Source organism: Convolutriloba macropyga, chromosome 12 (genome assembly GCF_964194025.1).
Source record: "Convolutriloba macropyga chromosome 12, txConMacr16.3, whole genome shotgun sequence".
Classification (NCBI taxonomy): domain Eukaryota; kingdom Metazoa; phylum Xenacoelomorpha; order Acoela; family Convolutidae; genus Convolutriloba; species Convolutriloba macropyga.
This window is the reverse complement of record NC_134479.1, coordinates 45,744,025-45,769,441: the sequence shown is the minus strand read 5'-3', so window position 1 is coordinate 45,769,441 and position 25,417 is coordinate 45,744,025. Positions and strand designations below refer to the sequence as shown.

General features: G+C 35.2%; 1 protein-coding gene and 1 long non-coding RNA gene across 2 annotated transcripts; both read right to left on the bottom strand.

The window, feature by feature from the left end:
• Positions 1-5,833: 5,833 nt before the first annotated feature.
• On the bottom strand, positions 5,834-14,023 carry LOC142350693 (uncharacterized). The gene is made up of 3 exons (XR_012760897.1): positions 13,104-14,023; positions 10,836-11,183; positions 5,834-5,930 (listed from the first exon to the last, which is right to left on the bottom strand). It is a non-coding gene; the product is annotated as an uncharacterized LOC142350693 (long non-coding RNA).
• An 819-nt stretch (positions 14,024-14,842) lies between these two features.
• Positions 14,843-24,785, bottom strand: LOC142351040 (uncharacterized). The gene is made up of 2 exons (XM_075403100.1): positions 24,524-24,785; positions 14,843-16,067 (listed from the first exon to the last, which is right to left on the bottom strand). Exons 1-2 carry the CDS (start codon positions 24,752-24,754, stop codon positions 15,180-15,182), a joined length of 1,119 nt encoding a protein of 372 aa, XP_075259215.1. The 5' UTR covers positions 24,755-24,785; the 3' UTR covers positions 14,843-15,179.
• Positions 24,786-25,417: the final 632 nt, after the last annotated feature.

The window sequence follows — 25,417 nt, the reverse complement described above, 5'->3', positions numbered from 1 at the left end:
TCGGAGACAAAAATTTTGAAAACCTATTAAGCTGTTGAAAAGGGTCATTACATCGGTAGAGGTCTGCCAAGCAACTTTAAATATTATGTTTGAATTCTTCTTTGTGAAAAGACTGGTCCTAAATCTATTGGTGCTCAACACCGTTTCCTGATCGGATGTTGTCTTTTATTATGGATACTTGAGCAAAATGATCTGATGACAGGGGGTGTCAAATAAAAAAAGTTTTCTGAAGGTCAGAATACGAAAACACAGCCAATAAGAGTAAAACTACAACTCTTTACACAAATGTGTTTACCTTCAGTTTTATTGTCATCAGTTAAACCCCAAGGAGAAAGAACCGTTTCTAATTTTTCTTTCTCACTTTTGTAGAAACAGTATGCTATAATCGTCAACCAGAATTGTACTCTTCTAGTGACAGCAGTATTAATAATTAACGCCAATAGCACTAGAAACAAGTTCATTTAAGTTTTATTCGGAGACGATGGTATCCTTAGACGACCCTTTCATTTTGGTTATATTTCTACACATAAGCTCTCAGGTCCTCCGAGAATTTATTAAGATCTGTTCTAACTTGGGCGAAAGCATTTTTGGTAATAGTAACATCCCTTCTTTCAGTGTTCAGTGGCTCTCAAAGCTCCCATTACATCAATAGCATGCAAAACGATCCTTTAAGGTATTGTAGAGTTCATAAAGATTAATTTCTGAAGGCCAGGTTTCAGTGAAACATTATTGTATTAGCAGGTAATTCTTTCAAGTGTATGCAGGCTATGCTTTTTATTAAAGACTTCTGCAGCTTAAAAGTCTTCATTTTGTTCAGTTAACAGATACTCTCATTATCATTCTAGGATAGAATTGACCCAGCCTGATCGATCGAAATAAACAAATTATCGGGGTTGCATCCCTATATCTGTAGAGTTCAGCAATTCAGATAATTAAAATTAAAAATACATTGGTTTCGAGGTATTGAAATAACTAGCACAAGGCTGCAATTGATTCCTTAGTATAGCATGAGGAAAATTTACAGCTTCTTGGAAAGGCTGATATCTATTCACAAGACTGAAGTTTGCATGAGGAGCTTTATAAGTAGGCCTACATCGTAGTTTATTATTAGGAGCAGCGACAGATGAATGAACTTTTGTAGCTATGAGTCCGTTCGAGGACAATAGATGTGATAACAGCCAATTTTTCAGCAATGGAACCTCGTGTTGATTATCGAAGTGTACATTGTCAACGTAAAGGTAATTCTAACAATGGTTGTCAACAGAACTATCAGCATTTTTAAGATAAGCATTTAACGGCAAAATTTGTAACTGAAAAATGTAAACTTTTCTTGAAGCAGTGCATTAATTTCATTGATTATTTTTTTTTCCACGTAGTGGCCAAGAGTTTTCGAAGGGTTAATCTAGTAGAAAAGGAATCTCGATTAAATTCTTGAATACATAACAAGTCAGTGAGCTGCATGTATTCTCCAAAGCTTGCTTCGAAGTCGTTTCGTAGACGAGCTCATGTAAATCTGTATGCCAATACCAGTGTGGATTGGGGCATCGTGCTATAATTTTCCTATTATGCCGCTTCTAATCACCAAATTTAGGTTTGTCTTTTCAATCCCATTTTGTGATCAATCTTACTTGTTCTGTGTAGAAGGTTTGAGTTGATTCGCCCCCTTCTGAATATTATTTTTTTATTATTTTTTTTTTGTACTGCACATACCAGATTGTTGTTAAGCACTTTGTCAGCCCGTTTAGTAACGTTTTGAATAAAATTAACTTTTACCTGTAATTTTGTCCAAAACTTCGACATAAATTTTGTTTAATTCTTGCTCATTTAGCATCATGGAAGTGCGTTCCTTGAAAATCGCCATGGTTCTGGTTTTAGTATTAGAGCTGAATGTATTGATAGAGATTTTTTGGATTACAATTGTTTTTTCATGAGAACTCAAAAATTGCATACGTTTAAATTATTAGATACGAGGTCAAAATTTCAAGGTTATTTTAAGTTGCACATGAAATTTTACGTTAGATGACGTAAGAAAGAAGCGACTCTTTTGAATAAAAGTTCGAAACAAGCGCAGTGGATCTAATAATGGAATAACAGGCGCGGTGGCTCTAATGCCGGGATATTTGAGCCACAGCGCCGATAATCAAACTACTCTCAGCACGACTTCGTCCAATGAGGCCAGCATTTATATAAATTTATACCGAATGAGTGCTTCGGCACACAGACGAGAAGCAACATTCGTTTTCGTAAATAAATTTATCGAGGTATATTCCGCAAGCAGGCAAAAAGCATAGCAAAGTTCTCGACAAAAAAAACCAGAGCAGTAAACGTTGCCACGGGTTGAGCAATTCCAGTTGCGCGCTTCCAGTTTGCGCAACTGAGACCCGGATAAGGCCCCCAAAAACAAATATGGAGATGATACAACAGATGAATACACAGGGTTCATTTTACAGCTCATCAATTTTCACGACAATTTGCAATCGTTTGATCAATTTATTTCGTTCTAGTAAACTTAACGTAAGTTTTAAACTACTGAAGGCGGAGTACGAGTATAATGGTATAACTTTTCTGTCTCACAAGTAATTCAAAACTTGCTCACTTGGTTTAAGATTCGGAGACAATTTTTGACCCCATCATTTGTAAAATAAAGGGCTAACTTACCTTTGATGTTGTACATTATGCGTGGAGCTGTTATACAATTCCACTCAAATATGTGGAACTTAAACTTTAAGTTAAATTTGTCTACTAGTCTTCTTGTTCTCGGTACTAGTCATGCACAAAGTCCTTCACAAATAACGAAGTCGAAGCAAATTGACAAACAATGAGTGAAACCCTTTCGGGAGTTAAGAGTGACAACGCTCTATAATGGACGGGACCAATGACAAAACGTGAGCCCTCAAATCTCGCATTCAGAAAACAGTATGGGTTTATTGAACAATATCGGTATAAGAAACTAAAGCTGCGATAAAACTCACACTAGCGGAAAAAGTCCCAATATTTTTAATTGCTCTCAAAGGAAGTTTGTATACTGTTTGTATCAACATTCGTTCGAGAGCAATTCACACAACGTCGGTTGATTACCTTTATGAGAAATAGAACAGTGAACACAGTAGTTGAGTGAAAACTCTACAAATAATTCAAAAAGAAACGAAGAAAACCTATAAAATTTGCAAAAGAGAGTCAAAACCAAATACACAATTTAACAGAAAGAGGTCACATGAAAAATAAATATACACGCCAATTAACACTTTATTTCCGCTATCATTATCAAGATAAAGAGACAATTCCATGGCACAAACACCAGACGTAAGAATCAACAAGAAGGCGCGCTTGTTCTGTGCGTGCCACAAAATGTTCTGGCAATCGCATTTGACAGCTTAAGATATATCATATTAATTTAGATCAAAAAGACATTGCAGAAACGTTTGTTCTAGCATCAAAATAATGTTTTTCTGAAGCTGCTACGAACAACTTTGTAATTTGGCCGAAGTTTGAAAAACAAAATAATTTAGTTTTCAGAGGAATAAAACACCTGAGTATCCATCAGACCATTGGACAGCTGCTCAGTCATTCAAAGCACTACACTCTTAAAGTTTTATTTTGTTTTTTAAGCACAAAACGATAGAAGCACCGAACAAACAATTGGTCAAGCGAAAAATCGCACAAAAGACATATAATATAATTGCTACTATATATAATTGCTACTAATTAATATAATTGCTACAAAACTTCCTTTGAGAGCAACTAAAAAGGACAGACCCTGAAAAATAGCCTTTGAGAGGCTAAGGTTGAATGTCAGTTTATCATAAGATATCGAAGTTAAAACAAAAGGAAACAGGTGAAAACATTACAATTACATTTAACAAAGCGCCCTCGCAAATCTAGGACCAAATGAAGCACGTTGTTACATCGAGCCCAAATTGATAAAGAGCCTTAAGTGAACAACAGCAAACCAGGGCATAAATCAACCACCGTTCGTATGCACAGATAAAAAAGCCGTTTTTCAATTAATTACGTTTGCTATCAAGCAACACGTTTCAGTACGCTTGTATCTTTTCGAAGCAATTCGTCGTAATGAAAGTGTTGTTAAAAACAAAAAAAAATCAGTGAAGTTGAAATAGCATGAGAAAACTAGCATGACTGTTGGACTATATTGGACAAAATTAAGGCTATATTCTGTTGAATCCAAAGCGATTTTCTCATTTTGGTCAACATAAATACTTAGTAACTATTATTAGTACGTGATTATCATAAAAGGAGAGAAACTAAAGTCAAGTTTGAATTGCCTCAATATCACCAAATCATCATTCCTTCGTTTTCTTGAAATACCAAAATCGAATCGATTAAAGCAAAGAGCTCAAGACGAGTACGCTACCAAATTTGGTTTGCCAGTTTGTGAATCTTACGATAACCGTATCAATTGAGAGAGCGCAGGGCACCGAATAACGTGTTTCAAACCCGGAAAGCAATGCATTCAGAGATTCTGAGGATACAGTTATCTCCATCTAATCTTACCAACAGATCAGAATGGACATGCAGTATTAATATAGCTCGAAAAGCCACCAAACATCAGTTGAAAATCAGCTGAAATTCGTTAAGTTTGTCGTAATAAACTGTCCAACGGCGCGTATTGAAGCAAAATGCCTTTAGCGTTAAATTACTTGATATCGTCTCTTGTTTCTGTAAAAACAATTTAGTGATTGTACAGTTTAAATAACTTGAAAACAGAATTAGCTTTAATATTCTCAAATTTTTTCTGAGGTACAAAGTTGCCAGGTACGAAAAACTTCTGCAAAGCATTAGGTTAGTTCCTCCAACTGGCTTCAATCAAGCCTATCATCGCTTCAACATTGGTTTTATTCAGACCAATTGAAAAACAAAGATTTTTATTAAATTAACTCTAAATTTAATTTTTAAATCTGAGTATAAATTTGTTATGTTGTTTTTCGAAGACCCTTTAGTCAAAACAGTTCCCTTCTTTTTCGTTTGATATGTATAACCGTGTTGTTCACTGCCAAGTTTGCTCAAGTTAATACTACTAAAGGACATATTTAAAACTGAAGCTTTTCCCATAAGATCGGGTAAAAAATAGAAAACTTAGCCCCACCAACACAGTTTACCAAGTGCTGTTTATACTTCCCTTCGACAGTGAACCTAACCAACATTCATAAACCTGTGAAAGGCATTTGGGGTTAAGGAGATAGCAATCAAAAACCTATAACTTAGCGACTCATTGGTTATTTGAAAATATATCTTTTCTTAAATCAAGCGAAGCAATTTCTTGAACAACAAAGCTGAACGTTTAGTTCTTGTGACTAATTGAGTATAAAGTAACGCAACGGTTATCTACAGTAACGGACAGATTTGAAACCGCAGACGCGAACAGGGTGGTGTAAAGTTTTCCTTGTATTTGATGGGAGAGCAGCCGTTACAAAGGTAATTGAGCACATGCATTATTGAGAATATTCGGTGTTAGATGCATTTCAAATATTGAAACCATACAAATATGCTTTCCCATAAAATTGCTAGGCTACTATGTAGGTTATGTCGCATAAAAAGTCATTTAAATTTCAACCACTAATTTCCTTGTTGTTAACCTACAAATACTCGCATTCGCAGGTATGCCTTCACTAAATTGGTTTGAATTTTGCAGACAAGAATAATTGTGACGAGAGCAGCGGGAGGGAGGCTATAATGGAATTACCCAAAAAAGATATTATGCTGTATTATCAAACACGTGCTGATCGGTCAGATTCATGAAGCGACACAACACACGCGACATTTATCACTATAAATAAAAGGTATTAAAACATTAAGGATTCTTGAACCTCGAAGGGGTAATTCTCATACTGATTGTAGTCTTTCTGTTAATCCCATGTTAGGAAGTGCATGCAAACCATAGAAGGCAGCTCTCACGCGGTCAAGGACTTCTCCTGCAACGACATAGGACATGAGACAATGAACATTGCACTTGGCATTTATGGCTCAACAACCTAGCATAACACTAAACATGAAATATCTTGAAACATTGCAAGAAAAATAAAACACAACTAACTGACTAAACGTCGAAAGAATTGCTCTCGAACTAGTGGGAGCTTTAATCAATTGCAGCTTGCTTCAGTCGGGTGGGGGGGAGCCTAAATGGAACCGCGAAGTACAATAGTGGGCTTCAAATAACCACATTAGCGGTTAACATATACCACTATTAAGATTTAAAGTGAAAAATGGCATTAGTTTCTGCGCACTTTTCATTTGACTTTCAGTATTAAACTTCCGCCAATTGAGTTCAGCTGCTTGAAATTGTGATTCAGAGAGAATTTTAGATCACGCGAAACGCAAAAAGTCAAGGGCGTAAAAGTCACTCGAAAAGTCAAAATCGTCAAGCAAAAATTTTGCATAGAAAAGACACACACGTTTACAATAATTGCTATGAACTTCGTTCAAGAGCAATTAATTACAGATGATAGCACAAATGCGGTAATTTTGGGGCCTTTTCCAAGCTAGCTTCCGACTTCCTATTCTTCAATGATAGTTTCTTCAGAGAAACATGAGATCATTATCATAAGATATGAAAAAGCCAAAAACCATTAAAGAGAAAGTTGTCTCAAATGTGGTTTGTTTCACGTTTTTCAACTAATGTTCAGTTTGCATTTGCTTTTAACATTAAAGATGTGAATATAGTGAAATTTTGTATCAACTTACTTTTTCTTGTGAAACTTGGAAGGAGTCCATCAACTTTACATTGCTGTATTTTGAAAGTTAAAACTGTGTATTATCTTAATTTAATAGGAAACCCAGAAATTTTTGGGGGAAACATGTGGGCACACCAAAAAATTTAGTATTCATATTTCCTAAAAAAGACAAGAGCTTAGCACAGGTGTGATCACTTTCAATACTCTAAAATGCACACAACTGGACTTCTTTCTAGTTCCTCTTGCTTCAGGCACTTAAAAGAGGCGAAATAATCCCAGTGTCACTCAATGAATTTTCGCTACTGAAACAAAATGATCTACATTTTAAACAGAAATTTAATAGTGAAAAGAGAAACTAGAACATTCCTGACTTAATTGGCTATCAAATAATTAAGAGACAGAAAACTTTCAAACATAGCTGGCAGATTACAAGAAAATAGCCGCAATAGATTTGTAGATCGGCAGTCTAAAAAAACAGTAAAAAAGGTAACAGTTTTCATTGAAGGCTGATCTGTTATATTTTGAATAAAAATCTGTATAAGTAATTGCTGCCTCTATTAGCTGATCTCAAATAACCTTCATTTAGAGTGACACACCCCCATTTGACCTTATCTCTTTGAATTAAAAAAATAAAAGCCAATTTTAAAGTGAGGAAGTCATTTTTGAGAGTGAGGTAAGTCAAGTGTGACCAAAAATTTAATCACGCGCATGAACAAAAAAACTCGCTCCACTAAGAGCGAAAAATGACGTCACACATGCAATTCAGTTAAAATTGCATGAACGAATGAACAAAGTGGCTGTGACGTCATATGGTCGTAACAAAAATCATGACGACGAAATAAAAACATAGCAGGACAAGTCCTGTCGTACAATTCAAAGAATTTTCATTGACTAAACAGAAAACTAGACCAAACACAGACTATGAATGGATTGTTAAAACCATTTAGAAAAAAATCCGATCCACAAAATCGACAAAACTATAAAAATCAAAGTGAAATTGCCGCATGTGAACAAAAAACCACTAGCGAGAAAGCGAATTTTTGTTCAAACACCGTTTTCTCACTCTATTTTAAAATTGGAGCAAAAAAATTTCAAGCCGCAAAACCACTCGCTTTTTCGCTCCACTTCCTGTTTCGGCGTGACCAAAATCACTACTCCAATTTGACTTCGAAAATCATGAAAATGTGTGAACAGATCTTAAAAAGAAAGACAGCGCCCCAATACAATTCAAATTCTTTGAATTGTAAAAAACCAAGAGAAGGCCAATAATAGCCCCAGCTATCTCTGTGCGGCTATTAAAAACATACACATCGTTCAATAAACAACCAAAGAGACGCGATAATGCCAAGCTAGAGGGCCGATGAAATTTGTTGATAATAGGACTACTAGAAAGGATAAAAATAAAAATCAAACAACAAACATTATTTACGACCAAAACTATAATGTATAATATAATAACCAAATCTATTAAAAAATCATAACAAAATCAAACTCGCGTCAGATAAAAACCAAAACAGTTTAACCTTTACTTCATTAGAAAAGATATGGGAACTGTCCCAATGCGACTGGTTAACAGGTCGACAAAAAAGAGCAAACAGGTGCAAAGTTCAGAATTTTTTTCCATTTTAAACAATTAATTTGATAGTTATTAATTTCATTAGATATCAACTGAAACCACTAAAATGTTGATTTATATCTACATAGGATGCAGTTGAGAAATGTCATTTTCCAATGTTCGATTGCGCAAAATTTCAAAGCCAATGGGACCAACGATAAATGTAATAGTTTAAAAAGAAAACAAAAATCTTTTGAAATGTACAATACAAATAAATATCTAACATTAAGAAATCTCGTAGTAACAAAGCCGAGAAACAAACGTTTGATGCTAAAACAGTTATACATTATAGCTCACTGGGTTGTGACCTGTGTTTACAGAGACTGAGCTATGAATCGACCAAAAACCAATTTAGACGAAGCTCAAAAAGCCAAATTTATTTTTGAAAACAATTGCAACAAAAATTGACCGATTAAGTTTTAACACCTCAGGAAGCAAAGTGGGCCTGTTAATGAGGCTAAGTCACGAGCCCACAAAAAAAACACTCAGAAAGAAGACAAAACTTCAAACAATTTTAAAACATGACACTGTTCAAGGCAATATAATTATAAGGTGTTACCTGCAAGAACTGTAAATAGTTATTTTCCCTTCATCTTAACATCAACTAGTCTTCTTTTTAAAAGGACTACTTAGACATGACAACAAAGAAACCCGAAAATTGAACAGTATAGAAAACTCGAAATATTTTTATGAAACTAAATGGTCGAAGCAGTCAGTCACAACGTTTAACCAAGCGCGCAAAAAAATTTGAATCAAAAAAGTAATTGAGACTTCTAATGAGTGCGATTGAGTTATATGGTGACGAAAATAAAAGCAAAAAGGACAGATGAAAAAAATCTTGTTTTTAATTTAATTTGAACAAACAGCTATAAACTGGAACTTTCAACTAGCTTGAGTTATACGTTGTGGGGACGCAATTAAGATCTATCGCTACTTGGTATATGGCTTACAACAATGAAAAGAAAGACAAACTTGAGCAAAATCAAAAATCCAAATTTTTGCTAGATAACTGTCTCAGTCCAAAAAGCATAAACTATTCAACAAAAACAATTAAAATATTCAGATACGCCTTTTTCCAACGCTGTGCATTTTCCCAACTATACTTTTTTCCTTCCACTGGATTTGTCAAAAATTTGATAATTTGGCAAGGAAACAAAATGAACATAAAATATGCAATTATGCTCAAAAGTAAGGGCGTAGTATCAAAACAAAAGAGACCATTAGTTAAACACAAAACCGTTACGGACATTAAATTAAAACCCAAACGAAATCGTTTTCTGCCTGTTTTTACCGAGACTGCGCCCGGAGTTGAGAGAAATAAGATAAAATAGTGGCAAAGTTCAAAGATTAACCAATATTTTCTTTAAACAAATAGATATTAATAACAACTTAAAGAAGTATTTAAATTCAATTATACATCCTAAAAACTGGATCTTTTACTGTGGACAATAAGTCATTGGGCTACAAAAAAGAAAACAAATGAAAGCAAAATTCAAGAAGTACATAAAAAAATTTTTACGAAAACAACTGGTCAGAGCCATAAAAATCATAAGCGCAACTCTAAAACCGTAATATAATCTCGCTGGGCCTCTTTTGTTGTAAATAGTATCTGCCATTAAGTGAGCCTTGTTTAGAAACTTGTAAGTAAAAAAAAACTTACAAAAATCATTTAAATATCGGAAAATTTTTTGGAAAGGTCGCGCCACATTAAAATCTAAAAAAATTTATCGTAAGAATCCATGGTGAGATCAAGAACAGCCAGATATTAATGAGCGTCTAAAAAACCATTCAATTGTTGAAATGGTTGCGAAATAGATTAATTCTATACAAAATTTTTGAGTGTCAAAAAATAAGGCATTTTGTATATCGACTTTAAATTTGCAAAAAATTGGCAAAAATAGAATTCCAGAAGACTCTTAAAGCCAGCGGGAGCACAGCTAGGTCTTTTCTGAGATTAAGAAGAGTATGGCCGCATTTTAAAGGTTTCTACTTCCAGCAAATTTAAAGCAAGTGAGCTAAAAGTATTTTTTCGACGGAAAAATTCTCGAATTTTGAAAAATTTAGCATAAATTCTAGACAAAAAAACTCGGATCGAACAATTCAGCAACCCTCCTCTATCTTCAGAGATAAAATCAATAACACTACAGGTAACAAGTTTAACATATTTTAGCAATATTGACGAAAATTTGGTCAAAAATGTGAAAAAAAAGCTGAATTACGTCTAATATTCACAAACTTTAAACCTCGATAACTCCCTATAAAAAACGAAAATTGAAAAAATCTTTAATTCCATGTTCTACGCTGGACGGGCTTTCTAATGATACCACTCACAACTCGATCGGCCAACGATTATCATATCGATCGGCCAAAATTGTTTGAACAAAAAAAACCCATTTGAGTATATAGTTCCTCCTCCCTCACAGAGGGGTCGGAACAATTACAAGTTCCCGATTGCCTCAGACACCTGATAGTAATTTCCGATCCATAAATGTCTTTTAGACAAGACTATACACATTTTTTTAAAGACTTACCATTTTTGCAAAGGCTTCAGACATCTACATTGATCATTGCTTCTTCATGAGAACAGAGGACTTTGTTAAACTGCTCTGCCTTTGTAGGTTTTTGACTGTTGTATGAAGCGTGCAGTCCTGTAAGATGTCAGCTCCGGATCAATCACTTCAGATCATTTTGATTACCAAGCTATACTCTCATGTAAGAAAATTAACTTTCAGTGGTATATTAGGCACTGCTTCGAAAGGTCTCGTTTCAATTGCTGTCTTCAAAATCTGAGTCGAATAATCTTCAGAGGTATGTTGAGCATTCCATGAGCCGTCTTTTTATATCAAACCTGAATCCATCTGTTTTCACATCATTTGAACCTATTACATCAGCAACACAAAATAAACGTTATTAATAATTAAATAACTAAATATTAATAACTAAATAAGGAAGTGTTATTTATTATCATAAAAGTTGTGTCACTTACCGATGAAAAAATGTAAACGATCGCTTCATAGAAACATCTCTGATTATATTTCAACATAAATCTTTGTCGCCCAAGGGACATAGTACCCTGAGCCTGATACGAGGGCACATGTGAGCTAGCGCGAGGCACAACACACGAGGCGGGCTAGGATTTATATTCTAGCGTATTTAGAAATTCCAAGGGTAAAAAATTATGCGCTCTTTCTCGACACATGAGAAAGTCAAGTGATTTTTTATAGCGAGAGGCTAGCTAGTGCTCTGACCTACTTGAAATATTGAGAAAACAGGCACTGGTAGCTTACCATATACCCCAATGTAAAGTTGATGATTTCTATCCAAATTCCACAAGATAAAGAAAGTTGTCTAAAAATGTTTGTTTTCACGTTTGTTAACTTTTTATTGTTCAAACATGTAAAATACTCAGAATATAACCCTAAGGTTAGATATCTACTGTTAAAATAAATTAATCAGTATAGTTATATAATATTAAAATTTTGGCTGTTCGTTTTCATAGGTAAAAATAGGATTTGAAGGCTATTTGTCTATTAACGGGAACATTTTTGTGCTGGTCGAGCAAAAACTTGGTTAATACGTTTTTCAAGCAAATTTTTAATGAAGAGGGCAATTTGTTCCATTTTTCAACGCTTTTCAAGATCAAAGATTTGTTACTCCACTTCGTTCTCTTTTTTATGATAATTTGATTTGTTCTCTTGTTCTGTCTAGCGTTATGGCGACTAGTAAACATTTGAAAAATTTCGGATGTTTCAGTGTCTTATATCTGTTTGTAGCTTTATTAGGCTCACTTTTGAGATGAACAATTCGGCTGGCAGGATACAATCCTTAGTGAAAAGATCAATGGAGTGGTCAAACTTTTGTCGAAAAACACCAAACTTTTATTTTCCATTTAATTTGCCTGTTTATGCGATTTATGTTTTTTGCTGCAAGAGTTTGAAGGAATACTCCACTGAAAGAGACAACAACTGACTTGAAAACATTAATTCTTACTTTCGAAGGAATTTGATTTCTTACAAGATAAAAAGAGCGAATTGCATTAGCCATTTTACTTAAAACTGTGTTCACGTGATTTTCAAAGGATAAGTTTGAATCAACTTGTACTCCCAGATAACGACAAGTATGAACTTGTTTGATAACTTCACCTTTAAAAGTAAACTCTGGATCCAAATTAGTATGATTTATAAAGAATAACATCTGTTTAATCGGCATTTAAAGTGAGTTGATTCTCTCTCAGGAATTTGTCTGTTTGTTCTAATATATTTTCAATTTTTTTGTGGAATATTTTCATTACTTTCAATTTTGCACATAATACTAGTGTCATCCGCAAATTGAACATCACTTTCACCTTCCAGTTTTTCAGGAAAATCGTTGACATACAACAAAAATAAGAGGTCCTAACAGTTCTTTGTGGAACACCATGGTTTCAGTTTGCATGATTATATTCAGTTTGCATCTGCGTTAGAACATTAAAAGAGAGATGTGAATATAGTGAAATTTTGCATCAACTTACTTTTTCTTGTGAAACTTGGAAGGAGTCCCTCAACTTCACATTGCTGTATTTGGTAAGTTACTACTGTGTATTATCTTAATAGGAAACCCAGAAACTGTAGGGGCAATGATGTAAAAACTATCTTCAAAACTTGATTGCAATGTTGAGTAATATTGCGTCAATAAAAAACTTATAGTAGCGTACTTTTGACATTCCGTATCGATTGTGTTTGTGTTGTTTACGTGCGTTTCAATGATTTAAATGCAACCTCATTGACTAAGTAAGTTAATCTGCCTCAGAAATTTAGTACCTGAATATTTTCACCCTTGATTCTCTAAGTTGCATGCCACATCGTTTGCAATTACACTCCGAAGTCCCTTTTATGAGTATCTCGTGCAACATAGCGTGGCCAAAAAGAGTGGCGGAATTTTGTGGTCGTATCAGCACGGTGGCGTAATTTATACAAACTTTGTAATCGCACCAAGACTTGATTATATAAAATTTACCACCCGTTTGCCAGCGCCCTCTAAGCTTTTCCCAAAGTTCGGTTTCGGTGTGTCGTTTAATGACTTCTTCAGATGGCAACAACAATCGTGCGGAAACATTCGCGAATACCTTGAAGATCTCTGTACCGCTGATGTACCTGTATTGATTCTTGCAAGCTACGACAGCTGAGCTCTTCATTTGGTCTCATATGGTCAAATTACATCGAGTAACTTGTTGATTAATGCCATCGCGCTCTTTCAATCTATCAGCCCGGTCAAAAAGTATCACAAAAAGTAGCAGCCTGATTCCTGCTTCAATTTTCAGGCTTTCGTGAGGTACAACTTCTGCTTTTGAACTTCGACAATGCACATAATCTTTTTAAGCTCTTCCTTTTGAAGGACCAAATGCATTCCAACCGACTGCTATTGATATTCTTTAGTAGTTTGATGCTTATACTTGGACGAATTTTGGTGACATCATTTGGACGAATCTGAACCAACAAACCCTTAATTAATTGGCCAGAGACTAATTTCACAACACAAAGCGAAAAGTAAGGAATGCTCCCATAATTTTCAGTTATTTAGCAACTGACCTTGAGAGGGAATATGTTCAAAACGTTAACGCTGTGAAGACTCAAATTAGCTTAAAAAATTGTGTAAAAAATAAGAGGAAAACTTGATTAAAGTCGCCTTAAATAGTCAGTCCCATAAAGTTGCAACGTTATCGGACGTTTCAAAGGTCAAAGTTCAAATTTAAAGCATGCAGAGATCAGCAATTCGTTGTTCATTTGCAGGTCGGGAGTTTTTCGAACATTCGCTTGCGTTGCAATTTTATGGGACTGACTAGACTCTTGTTGAGACATACTTAAGTGTCTGGATTTATAGTCTGTCCCATAAAGTTGAAATAAGCGAACGTTCGAAAAACGTGCAATTGAGCATCAATGTGGTTATTTGAATATCAACGTTTTTTCTAATAAGCATTCATTCATCAATTTTTTCTACATGTTTTAAAATTGAACTTTGAACTCTAACCTGTGGCTTTTGAAACATACGCTTATAACTCTATGGGACACGCTATATCTTTTTTTATCTCTTTTTTAAAAAATGAGAAAACACAGTTCTAAAAATTTTATTAGGAAAGTTATAAAACGTTATAAAATGGACAATATGTACATTAGAACTGAAAATATACAAAAGGTAAAATGATGCTAATCAATTTTGAATGATCTTGATAGAAAAGTTCGTTTGTAGGCGATTTCCCAATAAAAAGGCTAATCTATTCTGTTTCGGCATCTTAGTGGGCATATATCTTTTACGCATCCCCCCCCCCCACCCCCAGGCGCACGTGCTAATTTTTTACATAGTAACGTGCTATATATAAACACATAAATTGTAAAGGAGTGGGGGCATAAAAAACACCGGGGTGAGGGCAGAATAGATCCAAAAAAGCAACTTTCTCGTGACAGTAGATTTGAGAAATCTGCTACAAAAAATATTTGTACTTCTGATATGTAATTAACCAACTGATAGAGAAAATTTGAAGTATATACAACGGAAAACAATCTTCAATAATTTGAGCAATATTTAAAAACAAAAAGTTATATAAAATCTTAGCAACATCGAAATGTTAATACTACTTATCATTCCAGGCATCTATTACTTGGAACGATAACCAAAGTTGATAAAACGTTGAAATGCTTCTTAGTTTGCCACGAAAGATATGCCAGGTTACAATGTTACTTTAATCGCAACCCAGTTCGTTTTGAAATACAAAAAGCAGATAAAGAGAATTGGGAAAATTGACAGATATGTTAATGATGTGCTAACTCAGCGGCTACGCTAAGCCTTAAAAACAATAGATATTTATAATCATGATACGTCGGAAAGAAATGAGTCCTTTTTTACACATCGAAATCGTCATTGTCGTCGTTCGCAACTGGAGTGTAGTTAGCTGGAGGCGGTGGAGGAGGAGGCAACTGAGGCCTATAATCAATCTCCCTTTTAGTTGACGATGTAATCGAAGGCTGCTGGCGATACTCAGGCTGAAACGGTTGCGGCGATGACTGATTCCTGAACCCATTGGTCGGATTTCTTTGTCCGTCATCGGATCGTTGCACGCTTCCTGTTTCTGACGGCGGGGCGTCAAAGTTTCGTTGTAATGGTCGCTTTTGACTTCCGTAGCGACTTCCCACAGCTCCAGACATTTGAGATTTCATTGTTCCGGAGTAATTATTCAAAGTCGGAGCAGTGCTTGGAGGTGGCTGCATTGGATATTCCGAATCATCTTTGGACAGTTCCTTGATCATAACCCAAGAAGCGATAGCCCCGATAATTTCACAAATTGAACTGATCCCTAAAAATCCAACAATTATCCCGATAAACATCCAAGATAGTTTATTCACTGCAGCTCTGCATCCTTGTGTATAATACAATGATGGATCACTCATTTGTTGACAAGAAGGTTCCACAGGCTCTGTAGTTGCGTAAGCTATGCAACAGCTCCTAGGAATCAGCTGGTTTTGATCACCATTTTCGAAAAACGGGGTGAACTTCCAATCACCTGGTCCATCAGATCCGCAACATTCTCGTTTCTTCTGGAAGAAATCCCAGGAATCCGTAATTTCTTGAAACTCTTCTTGGTTATACTGTCGCATGATTTCGTAGATTTGATCATTGACGTCTTCTTGTGCTCGGAACTCCAGTACGAATGCCACGATGATGCAAATTATGTTAAGAACAAACGCCACCACGATTACAGCAATCGATATTTTGAGCAATTTCAGATCCTCCTGTAATAGCAAATTGTTTAGAAACAAAGAAAATCAACTATAGAATTTTTTTGACCATATTATTTAAGTATTAGGTGGGCTAAAGTAACCAGAAAATCAAACTTAGCTGGCAGACTGCCAGAAAAAAAGCGGCGATAGCCTCGTAGACCCGCAGTCTCAAAAAGCAAAAGAAAAAATAGCTGGCACACTACAAGTAAAAGCCGCGATGTCTTCGTAGTTTAAAACATAGCAACCAGATCGCCAGAAAATAGCCACAAAAGCCTCGCAGATCTGCTGTCTCAAAAAGATAGTAAAAGAAAGAGACGAAAAAAGATATTTCTTTCTATTAAATGCACAGATATTATATTTTTAGTGCAAATCTTTATACCTTATTGATGCTTGTATCGTGTGACAACACTTAATCACGCAATGAACAAAAACTCGCTCCACTAAGAGTGAAAAGTGACGTCATGCACGCAATTCAGTTGAAATTGCGTGAACGAATAAACAAAAACCAGATTCAATTAGATGTGATGTCATTGTCGTGAAAAAAGGGGAAAAATGCAGCACGAAAGGTCCTAAAGCAATTCAAAAAATAAATTGTCACATGTGATTACAAACAAGCAAGAAAACTAATTTTTGTCCAAACAATGCTTTCTACCTTTATTTCAAAATTGTAGTGAAAAATTTTCACTCCACAAATCATTCGCCTGTTTTGGAGTGTCAAAAATCATCACTTGAAATTGACTACAAAACTCAAGAAAAATGTGTGAACAGATCTTCATAAAGACAGCGCTCCAATAAAATTCAAATTCTTTCAACTGTATAAAACCAAGAGAAGGCCAGAAGTAGACCCAGCTATCGTTGTGCAGCTATTAAAAACAACATAGCTGGCAGATTGCCAGAAGAAAGCCGCAATAGCAGCGTAGATCTGCAGTCTCAAAAAAACAGTAAAGACAGACCGAAAAATTATTAAACTCTTTTCATTAAAGGATGAGATGTTATATTTTTTGATGAAGAATGTATAAATTACTGCTGCCTCTATTGGGTGCTCTCAAATAACCTTCATTTAGAGTAACACACACTCACCTGACCTTATCTCTTTGAATTAAAGTAAAGAAGAGTCAATTTCAAAGCGAGGAAGTCATTTTTGAGAGTGAGGTTAAGTCACGCGTGACAAAAACTTAATCACATGAATGAACAAAAAACTCGTTCTACTAAGAGTGAAAAATGGCGTCACGCACGCACTTCAGTTGAAATTGCACGAGCGAATGAACAAAAAGCAGATTTGAAGTAATGAAATATGGTTTAATACATCTAAGTAACCTATACGAAACTAGTCGATTCTCAGAGAGCTCTTGATTTTGCATACAGTGTGTGTGGTTGGGGGAGTCGTAGCAAACACAACAGATCTTATATAAAGAGCTAAGTAACCCATAGGCAACATCAAAAAACTTTTTAGAGACCCTGAATTCCAAGAACACTCAGGAAACAACATAAGATTACAAGATGAAAACGGAAACGTAAACCCCTATCCACGATGACTATAATAAAAAAACTATAAAAACTGCGTAAGAGTGATTAAAAATCAGAAATTATCACATCTCCCCAAAATTTCTAACATAGCTGGCAGATTGCCAGAAAATAGCCGCAATAGCTCCGTAGATCTGCAGTCTCAAAAAAAAGTGAAAAAAGACAGACCAAAAAAAACTCGGTCGTCTTTTCACTGAAGGCTGGTATGTTATATTTTGAGTAAAAATCTGTGTAAGTTTTTGCTGCCTCTATTAGTTGCTCTCAAATAACCTCAATTTAGAGTGACACATACCCATTTGACCTTATCTCTTTGAATTAAAGTAAATAAATGTCAATTTCAAAGTGAGGAACTCATTTTTGAGAGTGAGGTAAGTCAAATGTGACCAAAAATTTAACCACGCGAATGAACAAAAAAAAACTCGCTCCACTAAGAGCGCAAAATGACGTCACGCACGCACTTCAGTTGAAATTGCACGAGCGAATGAACAAAAAGCAGATTTGAAGTGGTTGTGACGTCATATGGTCGTAAAAATCGCGACGAAATAAAAAAAACATGGCCGGAAGAATTCCGGAAGTGACTCGAAGCGCCAAAACTTCACAAACAAAACCGTAATTGCGACGGAATCCATTACCTTTTGTATTAAACCCTTAACTCATTACGTCCCCAAGTCTGATCTAAAAATTGGTGAAACTTAAACCACTGTCACCAAGAGAAACTAGTGCAGCAAAATTTTACATTATTGAAAACGTTTGGTAACGTTAAAAAAATCCGGAATAAAAAAGATGGTCAAAAAAACTGTCATATGGTTGTAACAAAAATCTTGACGACGAAATAAAAAACAAGAGAAGGCCAATAATAGCCCCAGCTATCGCTGTGCAGCTATTAAAAAGACCGATATACGATAATTATTAATTTTGAGATACATTTTGACAACGAATCTGATTAACCCAATGCACTAAGTGTTTAACTCAGTTAAAATAGGTCCGGGACTTTATTGGTTTTTCCAACCTCTTTTGAGCCAGCTTTTTTTACCCTAACCTATTAGCATAGAATCAATGAAAGAATTCAAATTCTATTCTGCTGAAACAGTGATTGAGGTAAGTCAAACGAGAGTCAAGTAAAACATAAACGGTAATCGAATGGTAGAAATAAAAATAAAAAGGAGTGCCAGATATTAGCCCATGAAAGGCTGACGGCGGCTATTAATAATCCCGATTAATATTCAGAATTTTGAAAAATTGCTGAAATTCGGTTTTATCTTTAAAAGAAACATATCATGAGTTACTTCTTTCAAGTGACCAGAAATAACCCTCAATTAAATTTACATATATTGATTTGAACTTACTTCCCTCAATTAAAGCAAGTAAAAAATAATTTGAGAGAAAATTCAATTTTAGAAGGAGATTAAGATCACGTGTCAACAAAAACTCATAAGATAGGAAAAAGTGTCGCAGTTTTAAAAATTAAGAGCCATGAATTTAAATAGCTTCAACAAATCTCCTTTAGAAAACAAAATTGACTTGTATCAATGGTACTAAACTCCAAGACAACAAAAACAAATCAACCTAAAAGAAAACAGATTGAGAAAGCTTATAAAAACCGATATTTAAAAATATTAATATCTTCAAAACCATTTTATTGTCTCAAGAGACTATCGAGTATCCCCATTTCAAGCCTTAAATAGTTTCACTCATAAAGATCCATAAACTTAGAATTTGATAATTTTCCGGAAAAATAAAAAATTCAAATTTTTTCATAAAATTGATAAAGCTGGAATCATTAAAATATTGATAACCACTCCATCATTAACTCTAGAAACTAAGCAACAGCTTATTATCAAACCTTGAAGGAAAAAAATCAGGAAGATTCCAAAAATCAAATTGCAAATATTTTCAAAAAAACTGCTTAAATTTGTGATAAATTGTTTCTCGATCTTGAAAAACATTTCATTACATTTAGAAACTATGCAGTAAACTATTATCAAACTCTAGACGAGGTTATGTGGCTCTTGAGGATAGGCAAACCTAAAAAATAGCAAAAAAATTGTTTTTATCAAAAATGAGTAAAAAAATTGCTAAAATTTATTATATTAAAAAGTTGAAAACTATTCCATGGCCCATAAAAACTTTTCAGTAACTTATCCCTTAAACCCTTAAAGAGGTTTTCTGGCCCCTGCGTCTGGAGAGACGTGCATTATGGAAAATAAATGTCATTAAAGTAAATTGAAAATAAATTGAAAATAAATTTGAAAATAAAATTGAAAATAAATTGAAATTGCACGTTTTTTAAAGAAATGCTAAAATGTTAAAATTATTCCACAACCTTTAGAAAACATGAAGTAACCTACTCTCAAACCCTAGAGGAGGTTCCCTGACACCTAGGGCTAATAAAACAGAAAAACGACAAAACCTTTTAAAAATTTGAAAAAAATCTGAAAATTAGTATAAAATTGCGCGTTTTAGCGAGCGGTTGTTCGTCGGTAGCTAGCCACGTGGGGAGGGCTGCACCGGGGGGGGGGGGGGCTGATGAGGGGGCGCAAAAGTGGGGTAGCAGGGGGGAACAGCGCGGTGGGGGTGGGGGTAATAGTGGGGGGAGGGGTCAACAGCGGGAGTGTCTTCAACCTCTAAGAACCGCCCTTCACACCATAAGTATAAGGCTCCACAAGTTTGAGCTAAAACAGAGCTATAAGGCTCTAAGAGCATTTAATACCCGCTGGGCGCTACCTGTTTATCCCGTTTTTGAGGACGAAAAATCAGAAGCTTCGGGCCAAAAATCGGTCAAGCGAAAAATCGCATAAAAAAGACCGACAGGACTAATATAATTGCTACCAACTTCGTTTGAGAGCAATTCACAACATACTTAAAAATATTATCTAAAAGGACAAGAAATCCACTATTTGTTGAAACCAAATACTACAAAACTCATAAAAGTAGCTGACAGAACATTAGAAGCTAGCTGCCATAGCTTTGCAGATCTGAACTCTAAAACTTCACACTTTGCTGCTGCTTTTACTGTTGGCTCTGAAATAATGTCACAGCTTCAATCAGGGTAACACATATTCAATTGACCTTAGTTATTTGGAGTATAAAAAGTCAATAGCAGAAAGAGAATCAATTTAGAGGGAGAGGTTAGTCACGCGTAACCCAACACTTAATCATACAATGAACACAAAACGATCCATTTAGAGTGAAAAGTGACGCCATGCACGTAATTAAGTTCAAATAGTCGGAAAGACTAACCGAAAAGCAGATTCGAATTGGATGTGACGTCATATGGTCGTATCAAAAATCTTGAAAAAAAAACAGCAGCAAAAATCCTGTAGCAATTCAAAGATTTTTCATTGACTCAATAAGAAAAGTAGATCTAGAATAGACTATAAGGGGATTGGCAAAACCAATTTTGATTAAAAAAACCGAAAAAACAAAACTAGAAATCAAATTGCCACATGTGAAGAAAAAAACAAGCCAGAGAACATAATAATCTTTTGAAAATGACTAAATAGGTAGAAAAATCAACTAAATAGGTTTGAAAACTCCTTTAAAAATGAAATTGGCATCAATGAGACAACTCCAAGACAAAAAAGCAAAATAACCAAAAAGAAAGCAAATCGAACAACCAATAGTTACAACTTTAAAATGTTAAAACAGGTCTCATTAAAAAACCGAGAGCCAATGAAAACTGTTCTTGAACTTTGTAGGACATGAAAAACAACAGAAAATAGGGCAAACGTCAAAAATTTTGAAAAAGGCAGTGTCAGAGTTAAGAAACTAAAAACACTATACACTGAAACAATTTTTAAATGTCATTATACCTCATTGACACTAAGTTACAAGATAACAAATACGAAAAGATTCACTATTATTTTTTAATAGGACAAAAGCTTCGCTAGTATTTCTTCAAAGCAATAGTGCTAATCATAATCATAGCTGACTGACTATTAGAAAAAAAGCTGGTATAGCTTCGTAGACTCCTGTCTCGAAATAAAAAAAATACAGACCAGAAGAAATTCCTCTTTTTATCATGTGCTGAGAAGTTATGGGTTGATTTAGATGTATAACTTACGGCTGCTTCTAATAGCAGTTCTCGAAAAGACTCAGTTAGTGACATAAACTCAGCTAATCTTATCTTCTTGAACTCCCGCTAAGGAGTCTTTATGAACATTGTGAAAATCAAAAGAAAGACTCGCCAAAACGGAAGCAGGTTGAGCCAATTAAAAAACTAATAGCTACGAAAACTTTAAAAGGTTCGATTAGGTCTCCTTAAAAAACCGAGAGTCAATGCAAACTGTTTCTAACTGAACTATGTGATAAGACCTGAAAAAAACAAAACGGTATAACTCAAAAGCGCACAAATAAATATGGGAAACGGCAGCGTCAGGATTACAAAAACGAAATTCTGAAACTACACTGAAACAATAAATGTCAGTTAAGCCTTATTAACAGAAAAGGACAAGAAAAAGGAGACACATTCACTAAATTCTTTAATAGGGCAACAGCTTCACTGTCTCTTGAAACCAAATAGCGCTGAAAACTAAAATGTAGCTGACAGAACATAAAAAAAGAGCTGCCATAGCTTCGAAGATCTGCAGTCTCAAAATAAAAAAAAACCTTTTCGTATCAATCACTGAGATGCTATACTTTGAATAAGAATATGTATATCTTACGGCTGCTTCTATTAGCAGTCATCACTTCACATTCAATTAGAGTGACGTACACTGTAGATCTTATCTTCTTGCATTCAAATTAGGAAGTCTTTATGAACTTGGTTAAAGGAAAGTCAAAATACAAACTCACCAATATGAAAGCAGATTGAGCAAGTTATACCAATAGCTACAGCAAACAAATCTTGAAAAATTCAACTAGGTCCTCATTAAATACCTAGAGCCAATCAAACCATCTTAAAATGACCCATGTAATAACATCAATTAAAAAGAGCAGAAAAGGGTAAAACAAGAAGTCACTAAAATTTTCGAAAAAAGCAGTGATTAGAACAAAACCCTATACACTGAAAACATACCCGGCAGATTGCCGGAAAATAGCCGCCGTTGATTCCAATAAGCATGATTGGGATTGAAATAACAGAAGATATTGAAAAAAAAAAGAATTTTGTACAAAAACATTTTTTTAAGTCCGATTTATTTTGATGGCATTTCGTAGTTGAACATACTTCTGTTTCTTAGAGAGAGGCTACAGGGGCTACTATCAATAACAATAAGCATTAGAGATGGTAAATAAGACTTATAGGAACGACGTTCAAATAGCGGGCATCTAAAATTGGGCTTTATGGGTTTATCCCGTTTCTATTTCTGACTTCAATTTTTATACTGACTCTGTTCATTTTGAATTGCTTTGCTGAGCAGCTGATGTTCAAATTCACTTTTAGCAGAATGAGAGAAGAGAGAAACTAGCCTAGAGAAGTCAAAAAGATTTCACGCAAAATGTTGAAAAGGCGGCAAAATGAGGTAAAGCGAAACATTTTTTTATTCGACGAAGTAAAAAAAAAAATAGGAGCGCTATAATAGCCGGCTGAGAAGATGAGGGCGGCTATTAACAATTAAAAAATGTCAGTTATGCTTCATTGACACTAAGTGACAAGATAACAAATAGGACAACAGATTCACCAATATTCTCTAATAGGACAAACACAGTATTAAATAGTGCTAAAGTCAACTTAAAGTGAAGCCAATAGTGCTAAAGTCAGTCATAGCTGACAGACTATCAAAAAGTAGTGCCATAGATTCCTAGATCTGCAGTCTCAGAATAATAATACACCGACCAGAACAGAGAAATTTATTCGTTTTAACAATTACTGAAATGTTATATTTTGATTAAGAATGTGAATAAGAAGTTGATTTAGCAGATCTCGAATTAGCAGATCTCAAACAACATTCAATTGGAGTGACGTACACTCAGTTGATATTATCTTCTTGAATTCAAGTTGGGAAGTCTTTATGAACGTGGGAAAAAGTAATGTCAGGATGAGGTAAGTCATGGGTGACCAATCACTAATGGACGAAAAATGGGGTTTACTAAGGGTGAAAAATGAAGTCACTGAACAGAAAGCAGATTTAAAGAAATCGTTAGTGACGTCGTTTATTGGTAACGAAAATCTTGCCATCCAAGAAACCAAGTTAAAGACAAAAATAGCCCGCTGTCGCAGCTTTATGTATCCTCAACAGTTTCGATGAATCGCATACTAAGAGACTGGCAAGGCTCCAAGGTAACAGCTCAGCAACTTATAGCTCTCAGGGTTCACCTGCTCATCCCGTTTTTGAGGACAAAAAGTCAAATGGTCAGAAGAAAAAAAGATCAGCAGGACTAATATAATTGCTGCAACTTCATTTGAGAGCAATTAATTATCGAAAAAATTCTCTTTTAAAACTCATATGTAAACACATACGCTAGTGGTGAAATATTAAAAACACAAATGAAATTTCCGCAAGCAGAAAAAAATCAAAACGCAAAAACCTGTTCAAACATCAATTTCTCACTCCATTTTTAAGGCAGTTTGAACAAATTTTGGATCTATTCTGTCCCCCCCCCCCCTCCCCAGCTTAGTGAGCATAAATTTTTTATGCCCCCCCCCCGACGCACATGCTATTTTCTTACGAAGTAACGTGCTATATAGCAGCATAGAATTTGTAACTGGGGGTCATAAAAACACTGGGGAGGGGGCCGAAACGGAATAGATCCTAAATTTCAAAAACCGGATCTTTTCCGTTTGTGCCCCCCCCCAACTTAGTGGGTGCATATTATTTGCAACCCCCAGACGCACGTGCAATATTTTTACATAATGATTTACTATGTAATGACACGTGCTCTGTCACTGGGGGGGGGGCACAAACGGAAAAGATCCCAAAAACCATAACTCTCAAATAATACTCAAAATAATACCTCCGCTCAACTATCGCATTCGCATTAGAGAAAATTATAAATCAACTCACCAACACTGTGGCCGCAAAACTGAGTGCACCTGCTACAATGACTAAGATGGATAACACTACGGCAAATGCACAAACCATCTTCACCTTGGAAATACTGATGTACTCTTCTATAAAGTTGGGATACGTCAAGAAAGTGACTGTCATTACAAATAGGGCGACACCTAGTAAGACACAAATTGCAGCCATTGGTACGGCAACAAATTTGCGCGCCTTGTCGTAATTAACTGCCATAATCTGAAAATTTTAAGTAATTTACGTTTAGAAACTAGCCTAATTGTTGTGATAAGCTTATTAAATATAACGTGTTTATTAGATAAGCTTATTAAACATCACGGGAACCCGTGACAGAACACACCCTTGCACTCCAGTCAGTCATCAACATCATCAGGATCTTTTTTTCCATGTCAAAATCCGGAACACCCGGAACCACGCAAAGCAAATTTGAATAATCTAGTGAACAATTAACATCCAGAAGAGATTACCATTCCATTAATCCATATTTGAAAAACTCAATGCCTCAATGGTTAAAAAGTCCGATGAAGACCCATGGACGCCATGGCCCTTTCGGCTTGGATGCCAACGAACGGTGAAGACATCCTTTAAGTCGTCCTGAACTGATCTATGCAAAACAAACGATTGCTTAACTAGCAATACGCATAGCTACGCCTCATTGACTTTCCTTCTTCCGTATAATTCATGTCGCTTGATAGCTCTTGATAAATGCCCCGGTGTACGACCGATAGGAATTGGGGAAGCCCTCAAGTGAATTATTGGAATAACTATTGTCAAATATTTTAAAACCGACCTTAAGATATTCTGGGGTGATCAGCAACTATGTTATGATGCAGAGAAGTAATTGTCAATTAAAACTTAAATTGATTACCTAAAACGAAC